Consider the following 17,186-nt stretch of genomic DNA (forward strand, 5'->3'; position numbering starts at 1 on the left):
GCAGGGAAAACGGACACATGTGGCTGTACTGATAAGGGGAGAAACCGCTTACTTAGCTCCCTGCCTAGCAATAATGATGCAATGTTTAGCGATAAGGAAGAGACTGCACCCAAAGTGGGTTATGTATACTACCACGGGTGGAACCATGCCTCTGTCTGTTCAGCTGTTCGATCCTCTGGGAAGAATAAACTTGGTTTGAGCTTTCATAGTGTCTGAGTGTTTACTCTGATAATTAGAACATAACAATGACAATACAATGCCTTATGGAGACACATCCTGGTCAGTGAGTTGGCGGTACAATATTTTATTCTAACCACCTGTGTCTTTCGTCCTTTTTGTCCCTACAGGGATGCCATACTCCATGTTAAGATAAAGACGACTGTGTTTAACATGCTTAAGCGGTTGGACAAAATCCGTTTCCGGGGGCAGCGGACAGATGTGTTTCTGGATCTGGGCGACTCGCCCAACACATCTGACACTGAATGTAGCGAAGAGATTCTGATGAAGCCTCGGCCCTCACTTGAAATGAAAGACACGGAAGAACTGCAAGACCCTGTAAGTGAATATCAGTATTAATAGAACCATAGAACTGGCATCTCTTCAGACTCTTTAACTTTACAAATTCTCACTGAAACAAAACAGATATTTTCCTCCTAACTTAGTTGGGAATCTTCCAGATCACTTTGTTAAGACTACTCACTCGCCATGCCAAGGTGCTGCTTCCATTTTCGGGGGGGGGGGGTTAGTCAAAATGTCCCCCCTTTGATACATGGCTTTCATGTTTATTCAACCCCCTTCCAGTTGATGTTGTTCACTCAAGCGAGGATGGAGAGAAAGACTTAACAACCGCTGTCTGCATCACTGCAGGCAGAGCTTAGTCAAACTACACATGTGCCAAGGCCTAACGTCAACTCAACATCCCTGAACACTTTAGAAGAACAGCTATATTTCTCATCTTCCTATTTAATTTGACTGAATATTCTGGTGCGTTGATGTTCATATTTTTGTGGAGAGAGGTTGATCAAACTGCTTGATCTTTGAAGATCTACTCGGAGGAAAAAAGTTGAATGCATGTTTTCCCCATTTAACACCGATCAAAGTCATCACGAGTTATTTGATATCATTCCACACGGGGTCAAATTGATTGCGTTCTTTATGAAGTGTCCAAAAAAAGCTCAAAGTTGTTGACAGACGCACACAAAAGACGTGAAAACTTGGCACTGGTGCGAACGCTCAGCTAGCCGATCTGGTTCCTAAATATCAAGACCCAACTTGCACGTAGAGTCTAAATAAGAGAAGACCGTTGGAGATGTTGATCTTTTTAGGGTGGCTGTGTCTCAAACAAACTTTGACCTGGAACGCCTATGTGCAGTGGAATTAGGGCTTCAACACAGCCCCTGTAATGTCTAACCACAGACGTCTTGGTTCTGGGAGACTGGGCTTCAGCCAGTTCAGTACTGTACAGTGACACATTTTGTTTGCCTCTTGGGCTTGTTCTCATGGAAACAGGAAGAGTGTGGTTCTTCTCACTCTGGTTATTTATCATAATCTTGACACCTTTGTCATTATGTTTTAATCGATTTATGAACTCGTGTCAAATAGCCGTTCCAGATGTATTTACCCACGTAGCAGGCCTGGCTGTCATTACTTACCACTTTCGATGCACTTCAGCACTTTTACATCTAATTAACGTTGAGGTCTAATTTGCACGGATGGAATACATTGAGGTACATTACATTTGTCAACTAGTAGACCTAGTGAAACGCGTCACTGCTTCTCTGGGTAAATGGCGCAAAGAGGGACAGAGTTAATGTCCTATTATTCTCATCATTTTACAAGCGGCACTATTGCAATCTGCTATTGCACTGATTTCTCCCCTTCTGACACGAGCGGTCTCTCCGCCTGCTGAGAGGATGTGAAATGAGATCGGCTTCTCCTCTCCCAGCTCTGTTGTCTGAGTAGTGCCGTACAAGTTGGCACTAGTGGTTATCTCACGGTGGCAGTTCTCACACTCACCATCTCAATCTCCTTTGTTTCTCTCTCTTTGTCAAAAATCTTTGTTCCTCTATCAGTGTTTTGGGTCATGATACTAGGCATACAGGATTATACTGCTGTTTTTGAGCCAGGCTGAAGGGTGCAGGGAGAAACTGTAGGGTGAAATGAAGTCTTCTGCAGTCAGCTTGCCTCCGTTTGTTTGTTTGGGTGTTTTGTGTGCGTTTGCTTTGCGATATCAGAATTTTGAGGTTCTGTGTGCAGGTGTTTTGAACCAGAGACTACGGTAGCTCACATCGGCAAGGAGGTTGTTCTTCTTTACTCACCCCTGCATTTGTGTGTTTGCCCACATCCAGGCTGGTCCAGGGACACTTACGATGCCTGCTGCAGCCATCCACGACTACCAGAGGGCTGAGACAGATCGACTCAACGACTTGAAAGGCCACCTGGAAATTGCCTTACTGGAAAAGCACTTCCTACGTGAGTACTGCACTTTATTTTTCAACCTAGGTGATAGTTTGTCAGACCTCTAGCCGGAAGTCTTTGATTTGCAAAAAGGTATATCATCACGTTTTGTTGTTTGATTGCCAATCTTCACAGCAACTTTGGATATCTGTCTTTCCTGTCCAGGTGTCTTCTGGGGCATTTTCACACATGCAGTCAAAAGTTTGGACACACTTTCTTTATTTCATCAAAACTATGAAATAACACATATGGAATCATGTAGCAACAAAAAAAGTGTGTAACAAATAAAACTATATTTTAGATTATTTAAAGTAGTCACCCTTTGCCTTGATGACAGATTTGCACACTCTTGGCATTCTCTTAGCAAGCTTGGTGAGGTAGTCACCTGGAATGCATTTGAATTAACAGGTGTGCCTTGTTAATTTGTGGAATTTCTTTCCTTCATGCGTTTAAGCCAATCAGTTGTGTTGTGACAAGGTAGGGGTAGTATACAGATGATTGCCCTATTTGGTAAAAGACCAAGTCCGTATTATGGCAAGAACAGCTCAAATAAGCAAAGAGACATGAAGGTCAGTCAATCCAGGAAATTTCAAGAACTTTGAACGTTTCTTCAAGTGCAGTCGCAAAAACCATCAAGTGCTATGATGAAACTGGTTCTCATGAGGACCGCCAGAGGAAAAGAAGACCCAGAGTCACCTCTGCTGCAGAGGATAAGTTCAGTAGAGTTACCAGCCTCAGATTGCAGCCCAAATAAATGCTTCACAGAGTTCAAGTGACAGACACATCTCAACATCAACTGTTCAGAGGACACAGCGTGAATCAGGCCTTCATGGTCGAATTGTTGCAAAGAAACCACTACTAAAGGACACCAATAATAAGAAGAGACTTTCTTGGGCCAAGAAACATGAGCAATGGACATGAGACTGGTGGAAATCTGTCCTTTGATCTGGAGTCCGAATTTGAAATGTTTGGTTCCAACCGTCTTTGTGAGGCGCAGAGTAGGTGAATGGAGGATCTCCGCATGTGTGGTTCCCACCGTGAAACCTGGAGGTGTGATGGTGTGGGGATGCTTTTCTGGTGACACTGTCGTGATTTATTTAGAATTCAAGGCACACTTAACCAGCATGGCTACCACAGCATTCTGCAGCGATACGCCATCCCTTCTATTTTGCGGTTAGCGGGACTATCATTTGTTATTCAACAGGACAATGACCCACAAAACCCCACAAAACCCCTCCAGGCTGTGTAAGGGCTATTTGATAAGGAATGAGAGTGATTGAGTGCTACATCAGATGACCGGGCCTCCACAATCACCCGACCTCAACCCAATTGAAATGGTTTGGGATGAGTTGGACCGCAGAGTAAAGGAAAAGAAGCCAACAAGTGCTCAGTCTATGTGGGAATTCCTTCAAGACTGTTGGAAAAGCATTCCTCATAAAGCTGGTTGAGAGAATGCCAAACGTGTGCCAAGCTGTCAAGGCAAAGGGTGGCTACTTTGAATAATCTCAAATATATTTTGATTGTTAAACACTTTTTTTTTTTTGGTTACTACATGATTCCATATGTGTTATTTCGTAGTTTTGATGTCTTCACTATTATTCTACAATGTAGAAAATAGTCCAAATAAAGAAAAACCCTTGAATGAGTAGGTGTGTCCCAACTTTTGACTGGTACTGTATTTCTGAGCTCGAGTTCGAATCAGTTCGTTTTATTTGTTACATTGTATTTTTGTCGTTTGGTAAGGTTGGTTTCAAATTGTCAAATGAACTAAAATGCCTAAACGAAACCACGTGTTCATGTAAGTCATTTTGTTTATTGGGCAACAATGCATACTTTAAATCCATCTAATATCATGGAGCATCACTGTGTCCCAATCGTATTACTTCAGCTTTCTCTTCCGACCACATGCGGGAGGGAAACGGCTCCATAGCTGCTCTAACTGCGACGGGCAGTGAATATGTGCTTCGTTTGGTGCGTTCCCGAGTGCGGGATAGAGTATTCCCACCAGTTCAAATGGACAAACTAAAGGGGGTAAACGCACTAGAGTGTGAAAGAAATGTTTTTGGGTGTGAAAGTCCCTTTAGTTGGTAAAGTCATTGGAATTTGTGTAAATTGTGTTTTTCTCTCTTCCGGGGCTCACCTGGCTGCAGAATTACTGGCTCCTATAACCCTCTGGCAACGTTAAGTGTTAGCCTCCTATAACTCCATATAGGTCAGTGATCATACATAGTATCTGTGAGTGACTATATCACTACTAAATGATGCTTACATTTGGGCCGTTATTGTCATCCCACTGTGTTGGCAAACCTTGTTTATCAAAGTGACCCAGCCTTTAATTTCAATTAGTGTGTCAGCAGGCCCAAGAGATTACCCCTATGCTGATCAGAGAATGGTTAAAAAAACACACACACACACACACGGGGACATGCGCTACAGTAAACGCAATCGCTACCAGGAATTACCCGTTACATTTAAACACACCGACCACAGCCATTGTGTTTATCACACACGTGCAAAGCACACACTGCAATGCTGATTGAGGCCAATCTGCCCCGCGATCAATACATTAGTCTAGCAGACAGTCCATGTTGTGATATCATCAGGCTCTTACAACGGCACAGACCAAGGCATTTACCAGCCTTTTGAGTTGGATACAATTGACATATTTAATAGTGCTGTAAGGTTTGACCATTTCCCCTAAATAGCTTGGATTTCACTCTCACGGTCGATCCTTTCTCACAACCTGCGACAGGAAGAGCCTCAGAGAGCCAGGAATGTGTATTTTTATGAGTCCCCCCCCCCCTTGCTTGCTCTCTTGATGTTTAAATCCTAGAGGCCTCCGCACCTCCTACCTGCACTGACTCTCTGCACCTTAGCACACATGCACCCACTTACACGCACGCGTGCGCGCGCAAACAATTTAAACACTTGCCCCCCCAATCCCCTCTTCCCTGATAAATGTGTCCATTTTGTACTCTAAATTGTGCCTTCCTGTATTCTACTTCTGCAACGTACAAAAAAAAAGATTCTACTGAACCAAGGACTTTGTTTGTATTGTTATCTTTTATAAATTCTTATTGCTTTTGCATTGAAGGAACCTGCATGTGAGCATTTTGGAAGGTGTATACCATGTGTACCCTGGACATATGACTAACACAACTTGAAACACTTCACGATTGTAAATAACGTGAAGCGAGGTCATGGTCCACTATGAGTGCGGAGGACATGCAAAAGTCAGACGAGGACCTGTGCCAGCAAATAAAATCCATTTCTACAGATGGTCGATTGTCACAGATGCTTCCCCACACTCCGAAGAGAAAGGCAGCCAGGTATTGAAGGACCATTGGGTGTCTCTGGTCTGATCCGCTGGTACAGAGACCGAAGGATAAGAGGTCTCAAACAGTTAATTTCACAGCAGTAGTTACTTCAGAAACTTTCAGCGTGGCCTCTCCCTTGCTCTTGGCAACTATTAATCTATGCTGGCTTTTTTTTATAGTCTCCAATTCCAACCTCGTCTGTTCACATGCCTGGGCGCGTGGAATCAGGGCTACACTTTTAACGACAATGGCGGCGTAGAATGAGAGATTGGTAGCAGTAGTATGATGTATTTTACGAGGCGTGAATTATGCCTATGTTTGTGTAAACACCGTTAGTAAAGTAGTCCAGGTTCTGTTGTACATTTTATGTAACAGTTTATACAACAGCGAGTGTTTTCATCGTCCAATAAGGCTATATCTAAAATGCGTTTAATCTTAACTTGAGCTGACGGTTGGTAGGTACTAAAGCGGTTGTACCTCCCAGGTGCCCTGTATTTGAGGGCCAGCTTCTGTCTTTAGAGATCAGAGGATGGGGTGGTTGTGCCAAAACGAGGCAGAAGCACTTTTGGATCGTTTCCAGTTTACTCTGCTAGTCTCTGGCTCCAGGCCAAAACAAGGTCAAGTCACATGGGTCACACCTCCTCCTGTTTTACATTGTGAAATGCCTGCATGAGGTTACATAGTGATACCTCAGGAATGTCCAGGCCGACCTGTAGACGTCATTCCACTCGCTGTTTCCTTGTTGTGAGTCATTGCACAGGGCGTTCGGTTTTCTTAGGGAAAGTATTAGTGTGAGCAGATGCTGCATATCCTGGATGGCATTAGTCCTTTGGCTCACTTTTTATTTTATTTTATACCCACTGTTAGACACTGACTCTGGGACAGTTGGTCATGGTTATGATCCGCCCCCCTTCCCCATCTACCTAGGATGTGTGAGGATATAGCTAGCTTTGAGTATGACGTGAACCTCACACAGAACACTTATTGAAAGTTTACAAGAATTCAACCTATTAACCATTGCATCATGGAATTGGATTCTTTTCCCTAGCCTGGCAACATATCCATTAGCTAAGTGTTAGCCAGTGATAAAGATACACAGCACCTCCCTTACCATAGGTGTCCCATGATACTGGCGCTGAAAGATTGACTTGAATACGATAAAAGACTAGAGCGACCTCAACAGCGCGTTGGAGATGCTAACATAAATTGTTGTCTTGTGTTTGGCAGCTAGCCAAAACGAGGCACTGTGGGAAAGAAGAAGCAAGGAAGTCAGAGAGAGAGAGAAGCTGACTTTCAAATACGGAGAACCTGGGAGGTACAACCGCTCTCCGTGACCGCCGGTAACGTCAGGACAAAGTTGATGACAAATACGAAGTTATCAACGTCTTTGCAATTGACACAAACCAGCGAAAACAGATGCGTCCAATTAAAACCCGAGATGACGGCATTAAAATACAGTAGGCCTTTTCCCAGCAAAATGAAGGCAGTTATGAATGTAATGTTTTTAAAATGTATAACAGATTTTACAATGTATTAAGTGTGTGCCCTCGGGACTCTACTTTACTACCACCTATCTATGACACAAAATCCATATGTACATGTGTGTGTATAGTGCGTGTGTTTTGTATGCATGTGTCTATGTATGTGTCGCTTCACAGTCCCCGCTGTTACATAAGGTGTATTTGTGTCTGTTTTTTAAATACATTTTTTTACTGCTGGCATGAGTTACTTGATGTGGAATAGAGTTCCGTGTAAGTCATGGCTCTATGTAGTACTGTGCACCTCCCATAGTCTGTTCTGGACTTGGACTATGAAGAGACCTCTGGTGGCACGTCTTGTGGGGTATGCATGGGTGTCTGAGCTGTGTGCCAGTAGCTCGGCGCATTCAACATGTCAATACCTCTCACAAATGGTGATGAAGTCCATCTCTCCTCCACTTTTGAGCCAGGAGAGATTGACATGCATACTATTAATGTCCCTTGACCGCACGACCTAACAGTAGTGCCGGTGCGTCAAAACTAGAGCCTGTAGGACCTGCCTTGTTGATAGTGCTGTTAAGAATGCAGAGCAGTGCTTTATTATAGACTTATTTCTCCCCATCCTAGCTACTGTTGTATCAATGTTTTGACCATGACAGTTTACCATCCAGGGTTACTGCAAGCAGTTTAGTCTCAACTTGCTCAGTTTCAGTCAATTGTGTTCTATTTTTCTACTTGTAGGCTACCGTCTGTAATTTGTCTCAATATATTTCATGATGTGTAGCATAACGTGCGCAATGATGTACCAAATCTTGATTTATTGCATTGTTCTAGGGTAAGCAATAGAATAAGCCGCATCAGTATTTGCAAACATAGGTGATAATATCTATCTAGGAGCTGATCCGTCGTCAGTATTGTGGAATAATTCTAATGATAAGGTAAGATTTGAATGGATAAATCTGATCCGAGAGCAGCTTTGCCTTTCCTGCGATCCTCAGTATCGACATGCCTCAATGCGTTTAGCGAACATTCTCCACGGGTGGTGTTTTGGGAAACGTGGGTTACATCTTCGGCCGTTGTAGGAAAGATGCATTGTTAAAACACTCGGAAGATGCATTGTTAAAACACTAGTTTGTCCAGGTTTTCCGTCGCTATCCAGAAACTGGGCCCTGGACAGTTGAAATGAACGTAGTTGATACCTTGTTGCCTGTCTACCTCCCTGTCTACCTCCCTGTCTACCTCCCTGTCTACCTCCCTGTCTACCTCCCTGTCTACCTCCATCTTATTGTGTTAGCCTATCCCATTCGAATAATATCAAGTCATTCTTTCTCTTGTGGATTAAGGAAGGACATTGAGGAAGTGTCTTCTTGAGATATTTTCTGTATCTGTTATTCTGTGTCATGGGGGAACATCCCTTGTGAAAAATGAAATGTCTCTATCTTTTATAAGGTCTTAGTTCAATTACAGTGATGAAGTAGGTTGAGGTGTTCTCTGCCAGAACTCTGTGCTACAGTCATTTTTAATGACCTAAAACAGTTGCATTAACCAGAGAAACCTTTACGGCTCTTAATTTGTCTTCTTTTCACCCCTTCTCTCTGCTCAGTCAAATAAAAAATGATTTTGGGGACTGTTAAGGTAGTTGTGGGCAAACAATATCTGTTCCCATAAGAACAGGCGTAGGCAACCCTGGTCCTGGAGTGCAGCAGATTCTTATTTTAGTTCCAACCAGGCACCGCATCTGATTCTACCAATCATCAGACGTGCTACTTGGACAATGTCAGTGACTGGTTAAAGGCTTAACCAGTTTGTCCAGGTGCCTTTGACAGTGACTCTCCAGGAGCAGGGTAACTGATAGACATATGTATTGGCTGAGACATTTGATGGGCTTTCATTGCTTTATTTTTCAGAGGAAGAGTTGAGGAAACTTCGGGAAGAAACCAACATAGACACTCTGAAACAGGATTTGGAGAAGGAGAGATCGAAGAGGTTGGACTTGGAACAGAAACTGAACTTGGATGCTCTCAAAATGGGGTAAGGGGCATGTGCGCACATGCGCCACTGCTGGCGTCCTTGTGTTAGGGTGTCTGTTGTATTTGTCAGTCCTTGTTAAAAATGGAGCCTCTCCCTAGAGTTGGCAGTGGGAATTTGTCAAGAAGCAGAGCCAGGCTACCAATAAGCAATAATTGTTTTTTGCTTTCACTTGTCTGACACAATTATGTCTCAATAAGTGAATGTGTTTTTCTGAAGCCATGACTAATGCTCTACCTACCAGCAATGCCTTTTCTCTCCTGTTCCTAGACCGGAAGATTCCCCATCACAGCGACCCAGAGAAACGCCTCCAACTGCCAACGGTACAGGTAAGCCAGAAACGGGTATTCCACAATAGACAACTGAAGATGCGTACAGACACACTAATTCACACACTTTTTGAATACCTTTCATTGCAGACTTGACGCTCCCCAGACTGCGTATCCCAGGATTTCAGCTCCATAACATGCCATCTCTCACCATTCAAATGACCTGTCTCGTAATGGTTCAGAATGGAAATTTGCCATTGGAGATGGTCTCAACATCTCTGTGTGGGAGTTAGAGGCGAAACTATGTGCTTTTCTAAGCCCCTCTGGCTTTTGATGGGTAGAGAGCTATCTATCTTTCCCGTGTTTGTGTGTGCCTGCATGCACACGCTTGTATGTATGCAACGCCTAGCATGAGTATCAGGAAGTGTGTGTGTGTGTGTGTGTGTGTGTGTGTGTGTGTGTGTGTGTGTGTGTGTGTGTGTGTGTGGCGACAGGAATTGCATCCCTCTCCCTCTCTGTAGGGACTGTTACACATTCATAGGTGGATGAATGCAGCTGTGGGACATTGCCTCTTATAGTGGAACATTGCCTTTCTGCTCCCCTGTGACCATGCTCAAGTCTTGATTTTGTCTCGCACCGGGTTTCTTCATTCAATTCTGTCAGCCTTGTTTTCAGATGAGGGTTTCTTTGTACTGCGAGATACAATATGTGACCGACCGGCTCGATTCGGTCCTATGTAGCAAAATTTTCATTTTTTTAAATATTTTTTTTATTAGATAAAAGTACACTCTGAGCTAGAATATTGTATATCATACACTACTGTTGAGGAACAATGGGAAAGTAGATAGACTTGAATGCCCTTGAATGTTTTGGTGCACATAATGGAGAGCTCTTCTTTGTTTACACCCATTCAGCATTGTTCACACCCTCTTAATTAAGCCTTAGCACCATTGATCTCTTTAAGGATTCACATGTGAGGCCATGTGCTAAACAGAGTAAGAGTGTAGTAAATATCCAAATATTTCAAGACTAAAAGTGTTGATAGTAGTAGCCAAAATACACTATCTAGTTCAAAATATGATTGTAATCACCCCTGGCTAACTTGTTGGGTCATGTAATTATCTGACTAATTGGAGTCTTGTTTAGACATGTAGTTAGCTAGCAACCAATTAACCTAATGGTGCATTCAAGACGACTGGGAACTTGGAAAAATACGAGGTCAAATCATGACCTCAGTAATCTTCAGGTCGGATAGTTAGGGCTCTAGAAAGAGGCCAAAGTTCCAGAGTTGGAAATACGAGTTAGATGACGGTTAAAAAAAAGACGCTGAAGGCAGAAGTCAAAGAGTTCTGAGTTCCCAGTTGTTTTGAATGTGGCAATAATCCCAACTCATATACTACTAAAAATACAAACGGATTGTCATAACTAGCCAACATGCATGAATCTGCAGGTAGCTAAAGCTAATCAACTAGGTTCAATTTTAGCTAGCTAGCTAACATTAGGCTATAACTAGCTATGCAAATGGCTTCCTGAGATACACAGATCATACACGTACCGTTAGCTAGCAAGCCAACAGTACACTTTAACTTGCAATGAAAGCAACTTTAGAAATGTGTAATATCTGAAAATGTAGCTAGCTAGACCCTCTTACATGGATAAATGCTTCTCGCTGTCTGTCATAGATGCCATGGTTTCCCTTAATTTGAAGATGTAATCCGCAGACAGGTGTTTTATATAACTTCTCTTTTATAATCCGCCACATATTTGCAATCAAACGGCAGAATTTGCTCCATCTCCTTAGCTATCATACTCTTCTTCCACTGGGCATTCCACTGATTTCAAAAGTAGAAAAACTTATTTTGTGACAACACTGTTAATCGCCGTTTTAGAAGACTACGTCTGGTTCAATGAAAATGTTTTTGCCTAAATCAGGGATTTCCTCATCATCTTATTCATTTTCAGAGTCGGAGTCAGCATGGCACGATTGTCCTCAAGAAAGTGGAGAGCATTAACAACACTTTTGCAGTTCTTCATGATATTTCTTTAAAAAAAAACTTGGTAGAAAGGTTTACCTACACATACTGAGCAGGTCATGTTATAGACAGAAGCATGCTACTCATGTCAGACCAATCCAAACTAATTTCTCGGCATGTCCAGCCCATCCATTGTCTCAGCCAATCATGGCTAGCGGGAAGGTTCCTGTGTTTTATCCGTAATTTAACAAATGTATTTGTATTTACAGAAAGCTCTCAGTATAGATGTTTAGAAATGAAATTGTATACTTTATCTGCTACGTCATATTTCATTTTCCCCTACCAGTTGTGCGGCGCGGGCTACACGTAGAAGCAGCACAGTTTATAGGGGAAACCGCTCGAGTTCATCACACGACTCTCCCTTCAGTTTTGCTAGCACAGACTGGAATATGCAAGGGATTCATCTGATAACATTGAGGAGCATACCACCTCAGTCACCGGCTTCGTTAATAAGTGCATCAACGATGACAGCGTCCCCACTGTGTCCGTACGTACATATCCCAACCAGAAGGCATGGATTACAGGCAACAACCTCACTGAGCAAAAGGCTAGAGCTGCTGCTTTCAAGGAGCGGGACACTAATCCAGACCCTTACTAGAAATCCCGCTATAACCTCCGTGCCATCAAACAGTCAAAACGTCAATACAGGATCAAATCCTACTATGCCGGCTCTGACACGCGTTGGATTTGGTAGGGCTTGCAAACTATCACGGATTACAAAGGGAAACCCAGCCACGAGCTGCACAATTGAGTGAGCCTACCAGGCAAGCTAAATGCCCTCTATGCTCGCTTTGAGGCAAGCAACACTGATCCATGCATGAGAGCACCAGCTGTTTCGGACGACTGTGTGATCTCGCTTGCCATAGCTGATTTGAGTAAGAACTTGAAACAGGTTAACTTTCACAACGTCGCGGGGCTAGACAGATTACTAGGATGCGTGCTCAGAGCATGCGCTGACCAGCAAGCAAGTCTGACCTATTCAACCTCTCCCTGACCCACTCCAATTCGCATACCGGCCCAACAGCTCCACAAATGACGCGATCTGAATTGCACTCCACACTGCCCTCTCCCATCTGGGCAAGAGGCACAGCATTCAAAAACATAGTGCCCTCCAAGCTCATCACTAAGCTCAGGACCCTGGGACTGAACAACTCCCTTTTCAACTGGATCCTGGATTTCCTGACCGGCTCCCCCCAGGTGGTGAGGGTAGGCAACAACACACCCGCCACACTGACCCTCAACACGAGGTCCCTCAGGGGTGCATGCTTAGTCCCTCCCTGTACTCCCTGTTCACCCTTGAATGTGTGGTCACACACGGCTCCAACACCATCATGTTTGCTGATGACACAACGGTGGTTGGCCTGATCACCAACGATGATGAGACAGCCTAAAGGGAGGAGGTCAGTGACCTGGCAGTGTGGCACAAGGACAACAACCTCTCCCTCAACGCCAGCGAGACAAAGGAGCTGATCGTGGACTACAGGAAACAGAGAGCTGAGCACACCCCCATCCATATCAACAGAGCTGTAGTAAAGAGGGTCAAGATTTTCAAGTTCCTCGGTGTCCACATCGCTAAGGAATTATCATGGTCCACACTCACCAACACAGTCGTGAAGAAGGCACGACAATGCCTCTCCCTGCTCAGGAGGCTGAAAAGATTTGGCATGGGCCCTCAGATCCTCAAAGTTCTACAGTTGCACCATTTGAGAGCATCTTGACTGGCTGCATCACTGCTTGGTATAGTAACTGCTTGGCATCCGACTGCAAAGCGCTATAGAGAGAAGTGTGGCTGGCCATCCAGGACCTCTAAAAAATTGTCAAAGACTCCATTGTGGATCATTGTCATGCTGAAAGACCTAGCCACGTTTCATCTTCAATGCCCTTGCTGATGGAAGGAGGTTTTCACTCAAAATCTCACGATACATGGCCCCATTCATTCTTTCCTTTACACGGATCAGTCGCCCTGGTCCCTTTGCAGAAAAACAGCCCCAAAGCATGATGTTTCCACCCTCATGCTTCACAGTAGGTACGGTGTTCTTTGGATGCAACTCAGCATTCTTTGTCCTCCAAACACGACGAGTTGAGTTTTTACCAAAAAGTTATATTTTGGTTTCATCTGACCATATGACATTCTCCCAATCTTCTTCTGGATCATCCAAATGCTTTCTAGCAAACTTCAGACGGGCCTGAACATGTACTGGCTTAAGCAGCGGGACACGTCTGGCACTGCAGGATTTGAGTCCCTGGCGGCGTAGTGTGTTAGTGATGGTGGCTTTGTTACTTTGGTCCCAGCTCTCTGCAGGTAATTTACTAGGTCCCCCGTGTGGTTCTGGATTTTTGCTCACTGTTCTTGTGATCATTTTGACCCCACGGGGTGAGATCTTGCGTGGAGCCCCAGATCGAGGGAGATTATCAGTGGTCTTGAATGTCTTCCATTTCCTAATAATTGCTCCCACAGTTGATTTCTTCAAACCAAGCTGCTTACCTATTGCAGATTCAGTCTTCCCAGCCTGGTGCAGGACTACAATTTTGTTTCTGGTGTCCTTTGACAGCTCTTTGGCCATAGTGGAGTTTGAAGTGTGACTGTTTGAGGTTGTGGACAGGTGTCTTTTATATTGATAACAAGTTCAAACAGGTGCCATTAATACAGGTAACGAGTGGAGGACAGAGGAGCCTCTTGAAGAAGAAGTTACAGGTCTGTGAGAGCCAGAAATCTTGCTTGTTTGTATGTGACCAATACTTATTTTCCACCATAATTTGCAAATAAATTCATTAAAAAATCCTACAATGTGATTTTCTGGATTTTTTCCCCACATTGTCTGTCATAGTTGAAGTGTACCTATGATGAAAATTACAGGCCTCATCTTTTTAAGTGGGGGAACTTGCACAATTGGTGGCTGACTAAATACTTTTTTGCCCCACTGTATGCTGCTGCTACTGTTTTTATAATCTACCCTGTTTCCTAAACACTTTATCCATACCTATATGTACATATCTAACTCTATTACCTTGTACCCCTGCACATCGACTTGGTCCTGGTACCCCCTGTATCACAGGAGGTTGGTGGCACCCTAATTGGGGAGAACGAGCTCGTGGTAATGGCTGGAGCGGAATGAGGGGAATGGTATCAAATACATCAAACGCATAGTGTCCATATGTTTGATGCCATTCCATTTGCGCCATGCTGGCCATTTATTATGAGCTGTTCTCCCCTCAGCAGCCTCCTGTGCCATTGTCGTTACTCATCGTGTATCTATTCCACCATGTTATTTTTCAATCATATCCCGTTTTTGTTTCTCTGCATTTTTGGGAAGGGCCCATAAGTGAGCATTTCACTGTTAGTCTCCACCTGTTGTTTACGAAGCAGGTGACAAATACAATTTGATTTGAACCTCCCACCACCACATAGTCTCGGAAATCTCAGACCTATGCTGGAACATTGTTAACATTGTGGGATGCAACCAGCATGCTTTGGGAGACTAGCCATATTCCAAACAAAGCGAGGATGGAGTACAGTTTGGAATGGTACTTGCGAGTTGTCTTGGGGAATAACCCGAGGTGACTATTTTAATTGGGTGTGATGTCTGGCTGCAATTTATTTTAGTGAGGTGTCTCGAAGCGAGCTGTTAGTTAATTAGTTCCAGAGACTTGCTGTGGAGACGATACAGTATGAGGGGAAAGGAGCTTAGAGAAACTGCTAAATAAAGACGAGGTGTTTGGATACAAGTGCTAACGTAGGTCTGACAAAAAGCCTACACAGTGTTGTATTCACCTACTTTCATACCTCAACAAACATGCAACATTGAGTCTAATACTGGTCAAATGTATACAGTATAAGTTGTGGTCACCAACACTAGTCCTGGAAAGCAATAAGGTGTACAGGCTTTTGTTCCAACCCAGATATAACCTACCTGATTCAACAAAACAAGGTCTAACAATATCCCATATGTTCCTCTGCCCCTGCAGACAAGCAGAAGGAGACCATGTACTCATGGCTGCAGGCGTGGCTGTACAACCAGTTTGGAGCGTACATTGGGGACTTCCGTTTCCAGCCGGAGGAGAACACAGTGGAGCCAGAGGAGTCGCTAAGCGCTAAGAGGTGAGAACTGCCCCCCCCCCCATTGAGGACATTTGTAGGGATCGTTTTGTGGAATTACCCTTACCTTGAGTTCTGCCTAAAGCCCCATAGTGACGGAATCCACAATAATACATTGGTTACTTCTGCCACAGCCAGGAGCTAGCATAATAGGCATCGTCCAATTCATGAATAAATCAGGGGACTGATGTTAGCAAAGCATCACCTTGGGCCTTCAGCTAGGGTTGCAAAGCTGCCGGTAATTTACCAAAGTTGCCAGAATCTTCAGTATTTTTGGTAATTAACAGATTGCCATAGATGTTCTATTGTAACTTTGGTAAATTATGCTTGAATAAAATAAATGTATTCATATAATATTTTTATTATCTGTTGTCCATGAGTTTCTAGTAGATGAACCACAAGAGAAAATGGCCTAATTTAATGAAAAGTATCTAATCAACGATGCCATTATTTTCTATTAAGTCTGCAACTCTTCCAACTATTGACTTTTCGTCACAACTGCCACCAGTTTGACACCAAAATACTGGCAACAAATACATAGTGACATAGTAAAATAAATTGTGTGTAAAAAAAAAAGAAGACATGATGGATATTTCATGCTGAAAAGCCTCATATTTGATGCACACACACACACACTACATGTTAATGTTTTTAAATGGATGTAAATTGAAGTCTTTTGTCTGTGATGTCTTTTTCGTTATGTGTCGGACCCCAGTAAGACGAGCTGTCGCCATTTGGCATCGGCTAACGGGGATCCTAATAATTGAAATCAAATGTTCACTAAGTTGATGGTTTATATTTAGGATATTTATTTTATGTTTTACAGCCTTGTCATTGTATTTTTTAAAATTATTTTAAAATCATATTTAAATATGCAATATTTAACTTTTTGGGTGACCTGACCAAATTCACATAGAAATAGGAGTTATAGATCTTTCACCTTCTTAAGTTTCATTTTTGCGTCTTTTACTTTCTGTTTTGTACACCAGCTTCAAACAGCTGAAAATACAATATTTGGGGTTATTGAAAATTAATTTCACAGTGGTTTAGATGATCCAATGACTCTCTACGCTATGCGTTGCTTGTTTTGTCACAAACTGAAATTAGGCAAACTATTTGAATTTTAGCGAACAGGAAGTGACTAAGCGATTTCTGCATATTACACCTTATGAATTATTTCATACTTTAAAGGTTTTAAATGTGATAAGGCCACACAGAGGGTCGTAGATAATTAGACACCTGTGATAATCTGAAATACCCAAAAGGGCCACTACATGTCTTGTGATAGATTACATCAATTCCTTGAAAGATTCTAGTAGTGTACTGGTAAACGTCAAAAGTTTCCAGTAATATACCTTCCATTTGTAACCCTAGACACAACTCTAAGGTGAAGTTAATTCCACCCATATTTGGATTTAGCCTGAACTATCCCTTTTTCAGATTCTGATTTTTAACATTTGCTCCCCTCTGCTTCTCCCCTATCATTTCGATCAGAGTGGGGGATCAGC

The 17,186-nt window shown here is 43.1% G+C and overlaps 1 protein-coding gene across 4 annotated transcripts in view; it reads left to right on the top strand.

The window, feature by feature from the left end:
- Nucleotides 1-17,186, top strand: part of LOC124016875 (GRAM domain-containing protein 4-like) — a 44,251-nt gene that overhangs the window by 8,537 nt on the left and 18,528 nt on the right. For 3 of the 4 annotated variants that reach the window (XR_006835425.1, XM_046332214.1, XM_046332216.1), the window contains exons 2-6: nt 348-555; nt 2,349-2,472; nt 9,160-9,283; nt 9,551-9,609; nt 15,549-15,681. Coding sequence is in view for 3 of the 4 variants with exons in the window: in XM_046332214.1 (XP_046188170.1) it covers nt 391-555; nt 2,349-2,472; nt 9,160-9,283; nt 9,551-9,609; nt 15,549-15,681 (605 nt within the window). In the remaining variant the exon portion in view is untranslated. Of the gene's footprint in view, nt 1-89; nt 194-347; nt 556-2,348; nt 2,473-9,159; nt 9,284-9,550; nt 9,610-15,548; nt 15,682-17,186 lie in introns of those variants that run through there. The other variant, XM_046332215.1, reaches the window with a different exon arrangement.

This window comes from Oncorhynchus gorbuscha, unplaced genomic scaffold (assembly GCF_021184085.1).
Source record: "Oncorhynchus gorbuscha isolate QuinsamMale2020 ecotype Even-year unplaced genomic scaffold, OgorEven_v1.0 Un_scaffold_1:::fragment_2:::debris, whole genome shotgun sequence".
Lineage (NCBI taxonomy): Eukaryota > Metazoa > Chordata > Actinopteri > Salmoniformes > Salmonidae > Oncorhynchus > Oncorhynchus gorbuscha.